Here is a 14,721-nt window from a genome sequence, read left to right on the forward strand (position 1 = left end):
CAGTGTTAACAGTTGTTAATGTGAATACTTCACATGCTTTTCTTTTCAAAAGGGCAAGTACAAAGGGTGGAGATGTAAACAGGAAGACAACCTTGAATGAAATGGAAAGAAAAAGCTTGGAGATGTCATTTGCGCGATCATGTTTTTTCTCTTCAGATGGCTTAATAACATGCTAGTGTGTACTTACCCCTCCAGCCCAGTGTCCAGCCAATGAGGAGAGGTCTTCATCATCAGGAGTCATTTTGAGTCCCATGTTCCCCAGCAACTACCCCAACAGCCAGACGTGCTCTTGGCTACTTCACATGCTTCCAGGTGAACTTTTTTGTGTTCCCATAGTGTTCGCTTTTGTATTGATAATCCAGTATGTTCATCATTGTGTTTTGCAGTGATGTAGACATTCATCATACTGAGAAAAGATGTCTGGGGAAATTTGCTTGCTTGTGCTTATAGTTAAATGGCCGTCTTGTCTCTCAGGTTACATCATCAATATCTACGTAGAGATGTTCCACAGTGAGAAGCAATTTGACGAGCTGGAAATTTTCGACGGTAAACAAAACCCGACCGGCCTCGCTGCCTCGCACATGCAAATGCGCATTCGCTCACATGCTTTCGTAACTCTTATTTGTGTATGAGAAACATCACCACTGCTAATAAGATTTGCAGTAGTTAATTTGTATTTGAAGTGTGCGGAATTTCCCCCCAGGAGATCCAAGTCTGTTGCATAACAATAAATCTAAAAGTTTGTCGAGCACATTTCTGCGTATGTGTTTCATGGAGATTTGAGAACTTTATATGTTTACAAATTAACTTTAACTTCACCGCACAAAATCAATAATGACTGGAAAGTACAAAGCAAGGTTTTACTATATAACTCTTAATTCATTTTCAGGCTTTTAGCATTTTCAGCTGCCTGCTATATTTAAAACCTTAGAGTAATACTAACTGATGACACTTGTAACTGATTTTTTCTTTTATGCCAAAATAGTCACATTTTTATTCATGAGAGTACACGTTTGCCATAACCTGATGAATATGTAATTATAAAATGCAACCAAACGCACACACACATTCCACACAGAATTTAAACATACTCAAAGCCTTGCATCATCTCTTTGGTTTGTACAATCCTGCACAGGTATTATAATTATTATAGGATTATGGGCATAATGGCACAGCTACCCGGATAAAAACAAACTAATCATGCCGTTATCCATGCAATCCGAAAATGTAGGATTGACTATTTACACAGTGGTGGTTTCACAGTATGTTTTATTCATGTGCTCCTTGCAGGATCGTCGGGACAGAGCCCTTTGCTTGTAGCTCTCAGTGGAAATCATTCATCTCAACTCAACTTCACCTCCAAAACCAATCAGCTTTACCTACGCTGGTCCACTGACCATGCAACCAACAAGAAAGGATTCAAGATAAGATACTCAGGTACACGCATGCCATACATTCCGTGTATTATACATTATGATCATTTCTTTTGATTGATTGAAAATGTTCCAATTTAGTTTGATATACAGTAGCATTATTGGAGAGAGCGATTGTTTCTTTTTCAAGCAGATGATTTTAGTGAAAGACGAAAGGTCATATGAGTCATTTAAGAGAGGCTGATGTGGGATATTTCATAAAAAAGAAAAATATCCAACATGGAAATAATGATGAATGACTCACTTTGTTGTTATGTGTGGGAGAATCATTCCACCCACCCTGAAAAAAGTTAGCTTTTTGTGTCTCAAAATGTACTGATTCTTTTTCTTTTTTTCTCTCTCTCCAGCTGCATACTGTAGTGTTAATGATCCCCCAGCGAATGGGGGTGTTGTCAATCAAACCAAACTCCGCCCAGGCAGCAGACTCCAGTTCTACTGTAATCATGGTTACCGTTTGGTCGGCTCTATGAATTCCACCTGTAGACTCCACCCCAATGGCTTATTCCAATGGGACACACTTGCACCATTCTGTCAAGGTAATACATGAATACAATACAATACAAGGTAACATCTCTAAGTACAGTAGCGCCTTGAGATACGAGTGACCTGACTTGCAAGTTTTTCCGGATAGATCCTGTTGTCTGTTTCTTTTTTTTTCTTTCTGTCTTTTCTGCCCTGACTCACGAGCAAAAAAGATATACGAGCGCCGTATGCTGGCAATAAACTCAACGTTACTTGTTTCACAACAAGCAGTGAACAATTCATCAAAAAAATGTCTTTAAGATGTTTATTGCCACTCCCAGTTGACGTTTACTGTAAAGCTAAACATAAAATTCAACTAAAAAAAATTCTTTACAATAACATGTTGCATGTGCCCCCAGTAGTCTAAACACAGCATTGTGATTTAAATTGCATTTGTGGAATATGAGGTAAGCCGCAAAATCTACCCGTACTTATCCATCTAAGGTCGCGGCCATTTTGTCGCTTGCTGTTGACTGAAAATGACATCACAGTTTTTCAGACCTCACCTGAGCCGTGATCGTTCATGTTGTGTGTTTAAAACAATTGCAAAAGCTTTGCATTAATAGTCTATTTAGCTAAATGCTAACAAACGGTTCAAAATATCATATACAGGCTAATGAATAGCATCAGTGTCACTGTGTTACAATCCTTTAAGCAATAGATATTTAAACACAAATGGTGGACAACACGAGTAGGCAATCAATTTAATACACACAGGCATAGTCCACTTTATCATTAAAAAAAAAAAAAAAAAACAAGACTAATATTGTTGCTGCTTGCTGAGTCCACTGCGAAACCCTTCTTTGTGTGCGTTTGTAGGAGGAGCTCAATGTCCATTGAATTAAATACAATTTAAAAAAAAATCACAATACATTTCAACATTTTTGTTTTTTGTTTTTTTGGGAGGCTGGAATATATGAATTACAAAAGATGATGCAAGGGATTTTGAATTACAGGTGTGGTCATGGAACCAATTAATCTCATACTCCAAAAACTTCTCTGCAATCCTGATGAAAGGGTCAATTGGCCTCACGTTTTGCAGAATTGTGTGAGTACTTACACTTTTCCTTGTGATTGGCAGCTATCTCCTGTGGAATCCCCCAGTCACCAGGCAATGGCAGCTTCTATGCCTACCATTACAACGTGGGCAGTCAGGTGACCTACCACTGTAAACACGGTTATCACCTTGACCCCAGTCTTCCAGCCGCAGCAACGTGTTTGGAGGATGGCACCTGGACTAATTCTGCCTCACCTCCGAGGTGTCTCTGTAAGTATGACGTGTTCAAGATGTCAAGATTTGTTTGCCATTGTCACAGAAAACAACTACATTTTGTTTTGTTTGGAGCATCAGCAAGGTTTGATGTAAAATCCATAAACCACAAACCCTAAGTATAAATATTTAGCCAGAGTTGTGATTGGAGGACAAGAGAGGAGTGCTATGTGGCTAATATATTTCAAGAATGTTCATAGTTGGGCTATAGCTCCTCACATGTACTGTTCATTGTCCAACTTATAGGTAAACATGAAACATAAGTTTGTAGACTGGACTCAATTTATACTACTGATATTATTCAAATATGCTCTACAGTGGCACCTGGAAGGCCAAATAAAATATATTTCAGTCAAAAGATGAATAAAACAATTGATCTTGTCTTAAGTCCAATTGTCACCATTAAAAAAAAAAAATTCATCTGTAGTTTTACCATTCGACATGGATATTTTTTTAACACACACGTCAAAGTACAAGTTAACCACTGCGCGCTCTAACTTTGGTGTCAAGTTACACTAGCAGCTAGCGATAGCGGCTAACATTAGCGTGATTTGCTTGGTCAAGCTGGACAATAAATTGTGACAGGCTGGCGGTGTCTTCATTTCCTCTTTATTAGCAGTTAAGGGCACCTTGGCAGAGTTCAGGAAGATATTTTTTTGTGTATATATTTTTAGGGTCTTGTACTAGACAACTCTTTGTTTGTAAAAGCAAATCGTAACAGCCAGTTCCTCATATGCTAAGCTACAGCCACCATCATTAACTGCACTCTTCATTAATTCAGCTCTCATGACCTTCCATATATTTCCCAGCCATCCATTGTCCCAGCATTGAGGGTACCTTGTCAGAACATATGACCTACCGTCTGCTGTCTGGTACACTGGAAGAGTTTGGCTCCTTAGCCATGTTGGAATGCTCAGCGGGGTACTCTTTCGGAGCGGGACACCGGACACTAAGCTGCCTTGCCAATGGGACTTGGGAAGGGTCGGATGACCCAGCTACATGCAAGAGTAAGTCAAATAAGTAATTTTGTGTTGCAAGTTGCACAACAGTTTAGTTTGTCCACATTTCCCCCCCAAAAAATATTGTGGGTTTTGTTTTGTTGTTACATTTGGAATTATAGTTATATTTCATTGTAGCCTACATTCCAGAAGTTCAGTATGCCACTCTTATTTTTTTAATGGATGATTTTATTGCCATGTTCTTTATTATTAAGTTCTCATTTTTCTTTGCAGTCTTGTCCTGTGGGGATCTTCCTTCTCCACCATTTGGCACCAAACTTGGAACACTGACCACATTTGGTGCAACTGCAATCTTGATGTGTAACCATGGCTACACTTTGGTGGGGTCCCATGTCAGAGAGTGTGGCGCCAACGGGCTGTGGAGTGGTTCTGAAACAAGGTGTCTCGGTAAGTATAAATACATTTAGTTTGGATTACAGTATGTCACCATGCATGTCCGAACTAAGCAAGTATCATGAGACTCTCTTGAAAGAGCACTCCCTAATAAGGCATGAGGGTTAATAAAACTGAACTGAACCTCTGGACTGTGGGGTAGACAAGCAAACCATTTGCTTAGCATACTGCCCCAAACATTTATCACTCAATCTTCATTCTTCATTTTTCTGTTCCCACTACACAAAGCAATATCCGCAAAGGCATGCTTGGGTGAGTCTGATGTGGAAAAAAAGCCTCTCATCAAAAAACATTTGAGATGTACACGAACAGAGATGGTGAGACAGGCTCGCTCTCAGGTCCAACATCAGTGACCTCTGTTCTTCAGAATGAATAGACAAAACGTTCCACAGACACGCTTCAGCATATTTGAGAAAATCTTCCTTATTGCTGCTGTGCCTGCAGAGCAGGGAAAACTCACTGTTCACTTGGTGTTCCAATACTTTTGACCACATAGTTGCACAATGCAGCAGTGATGCCTTTTTTATCACAAAATGCCCTATTCACTCCTAAAAGTACTGACTCAAGAATACAAAATTATTTAAACGTGTTTGAGCCTGGTAGTGCCACGTGCGATTGAAGGACATCACAGTGCCTTCTTTCCAAAGAAAGTTATGCCACAAGGTCAACAAGATAAATCTATACAAATGCATTGATGTGACCTTTTACTTGCTTATTTTGTATGCATCTTTTGATGTAGTATTCCAACGTAATGGATCCCCCCCCCCCCCCCCCCCCTGTCTAGCTGGCCACTGTGACTCTCCAAATCCTATCATAAATGGGCACATTAGCGGTGATGGCTCAAGTTACCGCGACACAGTGGTGTACCAGTGCATGCTGGGATATCGCTTGATCGGCACATCTGTCAGAATCTGCCAACAAGACCATCGGTGGTCTGGAACAACACCTGTTTGCGTCCGTAAGTACCTGATATTGAGTGTCATGAAACTCTCTTTTTATCGTGAGAAAATGATAAAGATCTACATATTTGCTTATTTGTAACAACATTAGCTACACATGTGGGATCTAGTAATTGTTACATCAATAGTAATACCTTTCTGACGGCATCAGTGATATATAACGCTTGAATTCTATTGTGCAGATGTAAAGTGTATGATGGTTGTCATTTTTTGTTGTTGTTATAATTGATCTTTCAAAGACTGTTGGTAACATCTACATTCTACCCTCAGCCATAACTTGTGGTCACCCCGGAAACCCGGCCAATGGGCGGACTAACGGCAGCGAGTTCAACCTCAACGATGTTGTCAACTTCACCTGTAACAAAGGTTACATCCTGAGTGGAAATGCTCGCGCTCAGTGTCGACTCAACGGGCAGTGGAGCAGCCCCCTACCTCTTTGCAAAGGTAACAATTAACACAGTTCTGTTATTGTCAAATGTGGGTGTAAAGATTTAAATAATGTTAGCATAAAAAGTCTATTTACTGTATTATGTTGTTATGGCAGTTGTGTCATTAGAATTGTATGCCGGTCTTTTATTGGCTCTCATTTGTCATTTTTCACTTAGTGAACGTGTAAATGAGAGCGTGAATGGATATTTATCGCTATATGGGCCCTGTAACTGACTGAAACCCAGTGCAGAGAATTCATGAATGGGTTTTTCTGCAAGTGTGCCTAATATTGTGACCGGTGTGAGTTTCCACAACACTTGTGAGTCTCAACTTGTAAATCCACAGATGCATCCCGCTCGGCTAATCATGCGTGGATGTAACATTGCCAACCCCCACTGACCTTGTTGTGGTGTAGCAGTTATGATGTATTAAATTGTGCAAACACTCAGGCGCTCTGCTCGGTCACCGGGGCAGATCGATACAGCAGAGCTACACACAGCTGTCTCCCATTCAAGGAATTTTTCCAACTCCCTCACTTTTTGCTTCTCAGCGGCAGCTGTCAATTAAGAGGCTTTTTTCCCCCCTTCGTTCCCCTCGGGTGCCCACTCGCGCGTACGCACACACACACACTCACACACATATTCATATTGCATGTTCCCCTCTTGGACTTGAATCAGAGTCAATGTCAGTCTCCCCAGTGACATGCAGAAAACAAAACGGCACTTTTTGACTGACATTAAGCCCAAAGACTGTTTAACTAAATGGACCAGCTACCTTGACACATGCTTCAAAGCTGCTTGTCTTTCTAGTGGACATCAAAGGGCAACTCTCCTAATAATTAATGACTCAATCCGTAAATATTTAGTGACAGCAGCGTCTACAAAAGATTAATTGGGGCACACTGGCATGAAATACAACATCATACAAGAATAAAGTTGGATGAATAAAAAAAAAAATACTTGTTTTATCACAAGCATGAAATGATGTAGTCTCTAACTTGCTCATGTATTCTCCTTTGTCACCAGTGGTAAACTGTTCTGATCCCGGACATGTGGAGAATGGAGTGCGGCAGTCTGGACTGCGTTACCCGGAAATCTTTAGCTACGGCATAACCGTGTCCATCCACTGTAAACGAGGCTTCTACCTGCTCGGCTCGGCACTTCTCACCTGCCTGCACGATGGACGCTGGGACAGGCCAGCCCCTCGATGCTCGGGTGAGGATAGACGTTTAATCATCATTATAATAGTTTAAAAAAAAATTCCATCAACTAAAATTGTCACTCTAATTTCTTTTCAAGAATATGGTGACAAATGGGTGGATGGAAGGTTGCTGTAAAATTAAAATGTCAAATGTTTTCTGTATTTCATTACCTTTCAAATAATCACGCTATAGCATTTTTGATTGTTTTACTGCCTGAGAGATTTTTTTTTTAAGATCCTTTGAATACTAATTCAAATAACAACATGCCACAGTGCCCAGTATGGGGCTACATCATGCATGCATGCATGCATGTCATGTCTGAGATAAATAGCGTTTTGAACTAACTAAAAGACAGACGACATGAGAAGGTTCAAAGGAAAGCCTGAAAAGTAATAAATTGTTCATGTGGCTGTGTGATTTAGTATGAGGACAGGTTGAAAGAAAAAAATTGAAAAAGGAGAACTTATCTGTCCAATCACACTGTTGAACAGACCTTCAAAGGGCCCTTTGAGACTTTCTTACAGAAGGCTTAAAGTGGTTGTTTAAAGTTGTGGGAGTGTATTTTATGTTATGGCAATATGACAGAAGATAAAATACATACACTCCCTGGGTCAGCACAGTGTGACAATTGCGGGACCTCCCCCAGAGCAATTTTTTGGGTGTGCTGTCCCAAGTTGTAAGCACAATATTATGCAGGATGGACACATACATACTTCCAAGCACACACACTCAGGTTGAGTTAGATTAAACAAAAGCTTTTTTTTTATGCGGTTGCTGACTTTTCTGCCACTAACACTTCCAGTTCCATCACTTCAAACTTAATTTTGCACTTGTGCTGCTCCACCAAATGTTCCATGGTGAAAAACATATATTTTTTTGAAGTAAGGATAGGCGAGTACCGATACCAGGCCTTATTTCAAGGTATCAGTACTCCTGACGGTGAAATTAGAAATGAGAAGAATTTCATGCTATTTTAAGGGACAATGCTATGTTGGGATATATAGGTCTTTCTTTCATTTTTTGGAGGGAGAATTTATGTATCAAATATACGAGTGGTATCGGTACTTGGTATCAGTATTGGTGATGACTCAAGTGTTGCGTACTGGTATCAGTCTGAAAAAAGTGGTCTCCAGCATCCTTAAATCTGTCTGTTTCAATACTGTTTCATCACCTAAAAAAGTGATGCTTCCTTTATAAATAATGTTCTAATTGACACTTTTACTCTAAGTACCTGAAATGTTGATCATTTTTCTTTTACTTATCTTTTGATGTGCCGACCAATTGTTTTCAACCTACAACAAATGTAAAGGCATTTGTCTCAAAGTACTAACACGTTTGCAGGGGCATCTATATGGCATCTATATATGGCGGATAAGTCAGAGAGATTAAAGTCAAGTGTGGCGGAGGGACTACAATGAGGACATGGCAGCACGGATGTAGAAATGAGGAATGGGACAAAGAGGGCAAGGTAGACGTAGAGCATAGGGCATTAAATTCCAGGAACATGGTCTTATCAAAAAATTGGGAGGAGAGAAGCGGGTGACTGAGGGGCACTGGACCAATTGTTTGGCAGAAATAGAAAATGGAGGGCAATTTCATATCTGTGTCATCTAGAGCGCTGTGCTGCCTGACCTCTGTAAAATGTCAAATTTTTCAAAAATTGAAGAGGAAAATGGAAGATTTTGTTCTGTGATGTCCATCCTTAATGTTATGGAAGTTTTGTTGTTTGTCATTTGGAATCAATTATTGGTGCACACATTGTTGATAAATGGGCAATACACTTATTTGGGTATGTTAGTTAATTCCTGCCTAGAATTATGGATTTTTTTTTTTAAGTGTTATTCTGTTCTTTCATGGGGCATTTGCAATGTAGTGACACACATTTCTACCTTTCATGCAGCCAGGGCATTAGATATCAACTAGTGCCCAAAATTTGGATGAACTCCGAGATGTGCGCATCTCATGTCATAACATTCTTAGTTGTCACTGTATATAAAAACATGTTAGACTTGTTGTGGCAGATCCCTTCTCGTCTACCATGTTTTGGTCGGTGTTGCGCCTCTCTGGGCGTTCCGGCAGAAACAGCTGCCGCAACCCCTAAGCATCTGGCAATTTGGTAACAAAGTAGGCTCGATTTTAGACTCGGTAAAAGCAGGTCTAAATGGTAGCGCAGGTGGTGTAACATGATTTTGGATTTGATGGAGCCGTAGGTAGATAGATTGTCATAATTTTTTTTCGCAATAATCAATTTATAGATTTGTATCGGGATTAATCGAATCGATGGCCTATGAATCGTGATACAAATCGAATCGCCAGGTACTAGGCAATTCACACCCTTATCATCCATGGTCCAAGTAGTAGACACAGCCACTTTGGTTTTTGCTGAACTGAGGTCTCATTTGACATTCATGACGCCAGTTCAAGTACAAACACCTGATGACTTTAGAGGTGCATCTTTCTTAAAAATAAAAATAAAAATCTGCTTGCATTTCAACAAGCATCCCAGTTTCTACTCTATTATGATTATTATTCATTCATTCATTCCAGATAGTTGCTTTTTACCATATTTATCTTGTTCCAGCATCGTAATACACGTAAATATAAACATGCACCATTAATCACGCTATCACCTACCTTCTTTCGCAATCTTCCTTTTTCACTCCCTTTCTTTTGACCCTTACTTACAGAAGTTGATGCAATCCATACTTGGACACATTCCCAAGTACATTAACATCCCCCCCGCCCTCCCTCCTTTTCTCTCGTTCAACCTCTGTAGCTATTTCCTGTGGTGACCCTGGTGTGCCCCCAAATGCGATCATCCCTGGGACGCACAGCTGGAATTATGGCTCTGTGCTGCAGTACTCCTGTCTGCCAGGAGGGACGCTAGTGGGCAATGCTACACGCCACTGTCAAGAGGACGGCACTTGGAGCGGAGCGCCGCCCTACTGCACTGGTAAAGTTACTCGGCTCTTATCTGTTCTGCATACAAGTTGCAGTAAATAGACAAGATTTGTGTGCAAAGCAAGTTGTTTCTAAATGTGCAAGCTTAGTGGGTCACAGCATCTCCCAGCAGCATCTCAATTCAAATCAATGCCAGGAGGGAAATATGATGCATTTTGGATCTGATGAAAGCAGCAAAACAAACTTTTTCTCAAATAAATGAGTTGAGAAAGTCCTGAGTGACTTTTCCAGCACAAAGTACTCATGAATCTAAAAATAATCAAAAAAATGAAATTAATAGAATTGCAAAATAAAGTCGAATGTATCAAATCTGTGTAGGGAAAATCTTCACACGTAGAGTATTGAACCAAAAAGCCAAACAAAGTGGAATTAATCACATTTGGGGGGGGGGGGGGGGAAGAATCAGTATACACTCAAAATAATACTGGCAGAATTCTGAATTTGGTTTATGCCTAAGCTTTCATTTATATGTTGTATATATTTTTTCTTTATTCGAAAAGAAAAGAAATACACGCGTACCTATTTATGTAAACAATTGTAAAATTTAATATTCAGCTCGTAGCATACCAACCAGAAAAGACCAGAGCATTTTTTGAAAGCATTTGCTATTTTTTTCCCGATCCATGACAAATGTGAAGAGCAACGACCGGCACAATATGTTCGAGGCCACCTCTCTCTGATGACTCTTTCTCAGACTGAATTGTTGATGTCATTCGAACAAAGGTCATCAAATACCCTTCTACTTTTTCCAAATACTTGCTGTATATTCAAGAAATGTCAAACTCTGTCTGGGTCTTGCTTCTTTATGATTTCCAAAAGACATCTAAACCAATTACTAAGAAATATTTGCGGGGGGGAAAAAGTCTTGTCTTAATGATCTTTTTAAATAATTTTACGAAAGTGAAAAGCACGCTTTATCCTGGCTTGGTCTACCTGTTTGAGGAGGTTGAAGGAGAACAAGACGAAGAGTCCTGGTTTACTATACTCATGTTGTCAAGTGCGGCTATTATACACACCTCATAACACTACAACCGATCATTTCCGAAGACAGCATCAACTGCCTCAACAGCCGGAACGCAATAAGCTCGCTCGGCTGGCCTCGGACCAGAAGGCTCAGCAGGGCAGAATCCATCCTGCAGCTGGAGACCCTCATTGAGATGCACGACGCCTCGATGGGAGCTCTTAAAGTCACAAATCCCTACCGGTGGAATTTAAGCTCCTAAAGTTGTGACACGCTCTGCGCTTTCACTGCTAGAACAATTTAGCATGCTAGTTTGCATGGGTGTTGCTCCATATGTTAATGCCTCAGTATATACTGTATGTATCTATAAAATGACATCATATTATCGTAAATGCATTTTTACCCCAAAACCTTTTTGATATCTAACTCTTAACATTACTAAAACTAATCAGCATGGCTTCAATATCCCAAGGATGCTGGACCAGCACCAGATATACAACTTCATAAATGTCCAGCCTTTGTATTAATATTCGCTTGTGTTGTTAAGGTGGATACATATTTGTGAGCAATAGTGAAATAAGGAAAATTGATCTGCACCTGTATCTTAGATCAGAGGTCACCAGCCGTGTTGTAACAGAGCTACAACAAAGGCCTACCAATTTGAGCAAATTTGAGATTTCTAAAGTGTGTATCACATTACCTTGCCGGGTTCCGTCGTACTGCAATTCCACCCTCCCCATCTCATGTACAAAGCTAGAGATAATGTCTGTATGTGCTGCATTTGCAAGGTGTTTTTTTTCCCCAGGCTTACACTATGCTCCCCTCCGGCAACATGGCTCAAGCCGTGTCTTTGTATTCCCTCATCTTCCCTTCCCGAAGATCTTGGAACGCTTTTAAGCGAGTACCGACAGGCCTTTCAATCCTGTCTCCTTCTGTTTGCTCATTATTTTTACAGGTCTCTTGGAAAGGTTGAGTCTGATCAGGGAAATTTCATTGCATTTGCAGTGACAATAACGATATTCCACTTCTGCAACATTCTAAAACAGGAGTGTAAAACAGATTTTTGTCGCGGGCCACATCGTAGGCCCTTGGAGGCCTGTTGTGACTGTAAACCGCAACAAAAGTTTATCGTATATACAGTATAAATTAGTGGCTAACTAGTTTTGTCATCAGAAGCCAGTAAATTATTTTTCTATATATTTTCTCTCTTATTGACATTTGCATTCACGAGCCACTTAAAATGATATCGTAGGCCAGATCTGGCCTCCGTGCCTTAAGTTTGAAATCTGTGTTCTAGAAAATCACAATGTCCCATCAGCGGTGAGCTATTTTTAGAACGGGCTCTTAGAGATATAGATTGATAGATATTGTATTCATAACGTGAGGGGAATTAAATTGTTACGGCTGCAATATTCAGACATATACATTTGTATTGAAGACTATAAAGTATATAACTTGTTAAATATACAATTAACAGCATTTAGAAGGGATTAAAGACATTTAAATATACAGTAGGGCTGCTCGATTATGATGAAAATATGAATCACTATTATTTTGGTAATAATGGAAATCACGATTAGATGATCATTTATTTTTTGTTACAAAACAAGAAAATGTTTAAACGTAAAAAAAATATTAAGACAAATAAAATTCTTTGACACACTCTAATTATGCAAATTCCTTTGGGACTAAACAAAATTTATTAAATTAGTTATTTTAAAAAGGTGTAAATTTAAACAACTCGAAATTAGTAGTAATAATCTTTTTTTTCTGACGATTATGCAGATTTTGTAATTGTGGAGTGTAAGAATAAACATTTTAATTGAATTTCGATTAAATGCACAGCCCTAGTATAGAGTGAATGCAAAACGGGGAGTCTAATAGTATCAACAGTGATACAATGATGAATTACATTACAGCCAACATGTTCAATGCATGAGACATCTTGTCATTTGCATAATGCATAAAAGTTATTTTGTACATTAGTAATTTTGTACGAAGTCCATACTTCCATTTCTCTATACTGTACTGTATGTTGCCTGCGTTTCTTTCTCCCCCTTTCTATGCGGGTGTGCACCTTCCAGGCTGTTAGTGTTAGGGACATTAACTCTAACTATTTCCTCTTCTCACTTTAGGTCTGAGTCCAGGGATGTGCGGGGACACGGGGGTTCCTCCCCACGGTGCCCGTTTAGGAGGGGAAGAGTTTAAAACCAAGAGCCTGATGCGTTTCAGCTGCGAGGCAGGATACAATCTGATTGGCTCAGCTGAGAGGACGTGCCTCCACAACGGCACCTGGAGTGGAACGCAGCCCGTCTGTCAAGGTGAGCGAGCCCAGCAACCGGGCACCTGCAGTGATGTGAAATACTCTCACTCCTCAACTCACACACAGAGGGGGGGGGGGGGGGGGGGGTCGTTTGAGACAAAAACTCTTCTGCAACCATTTGCTTTGGAATCCATCAATTCATTTCAATAGCACTCAATTGGATTGAGCAGGTGTCTGTTGATAATGGGTGAAAAAAGTGATACACCCCGGACTGGTCGCCAGCCAATCATAGACCAGAGATACAAAATCCATAAGCCCATTATTGTTAGTGTGAAAATGTTAGCAACCAAATCAGATTACAGTGCAAAACTAATATATCCTGGTTTGTGAGATATCGTATTAATATGCAGCATTTATCCTTTTTCTTCTATTTTTTTTTTTAAGGTTAAGGGTGGCTCTCTTATATAAACAAAACTTTGAGCAAATTAGCATAAATAAATAAAAGTTGGTCTAAAGCAAAAATATGAAGGAGTGCAAATTTGGTGTAAACCTCTTTGCCTTCCTGAAATATGAACTTAATTATTCTGAAATATATGTAAAAATAAATCAGCTTAGCCTCCTCCCAAGTTGAGCAACTTAATCTCTCCTTTAAAGAATATAGTGCCATCCAGCTCACTTGGCATCTTAGTCACAGTAAGCTTCTAATTCTTGTTGCATAGAGTCTATACATTTTTGTGAAATGAGCACAGAAATGAGTGATACGCATCAATCTGGATATTGAAAGGTCACACGGCAACAGAGGTTAAAACTACAACAGTCAATGCATAGCAGGCCATTTGAAATGAAAGCTACAGCTACATGAAGCATTTTGGGGGTAACAGAAGGAAACTGCTGAGATGTGCATGTGTGCGTGTGTGTGCGTGCGTGCGTGTGGCCTAGATGTAGAGGATTTCAGCTTGTGACTGCGCTGGATTTCCCAATCTGTGCTAACAAAGGGATCCCTATACAACAGCAGTTTCCAAAGATGCCTCTTAAACCCTTGAGATTTTAGAGGAAATTAAAGTGGGTCCTCATAGCGCTGCGGAGAAACCAGAAAAGGGAAGCGGCGTTATTTCCCCATTCTCACCTCCAGTGTGTTACGTGTCTGCACTTTGCATTTTGGGGTTGGTAAAGCAGGCAGAAATTATACGGAAGTAAAAGTATTGTTACTTTAGAACAATTGCAGTGCCCTGCATGGTAGGTCAACTGTGGCTGTCGCTTTAAGATGGTGCACGTACTCGCACGCGCACCATGAACGAGTCTGACACAGA

The 14,721-nt window shown here is 40.0% G+C and overlaps 1 protein-coding gene across 2 annotated transcripts in view; it reads left to right on the plus strand.

Annotated features, from left to right (window-relative positions):
* The window catches only part of LOC147177030 (CUB and sushi domain-containing protein 1-like), a 383,887-nt gene that overhangs the window by 337,445 nt on the left and 31,721 nt on the right, over positions 1-14,721 (plus strand). For both annotated transcript variants that reach the window (XM_086070543.1, XM_086070544.1), the window contains exons 49-60: positions 196-312; positions 475-546; positions 1,291-1,437; positions 1,781-1,969; positions 3,037-3,222; positions 4,035-4,232; positions 4,458-4,631; positions 5,422-5,595; positions 5,867-6,040; positions 7,051-7,239; positions 10,003-10,179; positions 13,284-13,469. In XM_086070543.1, the coding sequence (XP_085926669.1) occupies positions 196-312; positions 475-546; positions 1,291-1,437; positions 1,781-1,969; positions 3,037-3,222; positions 4,035-4,232; positions 4,458-4,631; positions 5,422-5,595; positions 5,867-6,040; positions 7,051-7,239; positions 10,003-10,179; positions 13,284-13,469 (1,983 nt within the window). The remainder of the gene's footprint in view (positions 1-195; positions 313-474; positions 547-1,290; positions 1,438-1,780; positions 1,970-3,036; positions 3,223-4,034; positions 4,233-4,457; positions 4,632-5,421; positions 5,596-5,866; positions 6,041-7,050; positions 7,240-10,002; positions 10,180-13,283; positions 13,470-14,721) is intronic.

Source organism: Leptonotus elevatus, chromosome 3 (genome assembly GCF_054856555.1).
Source record: "Leptonotus elevatus isolate MCC_2025b chromosome 3, RoL_Lele_1.0, whole genome shotgun sequence".
Taxonomy (NCBI): Eukaryota; Metazoa; Chordata; class Actinopteri; order Syngnathiformes; family Syngnathidae; genus Leptonotus; species Leptonotus elevatus.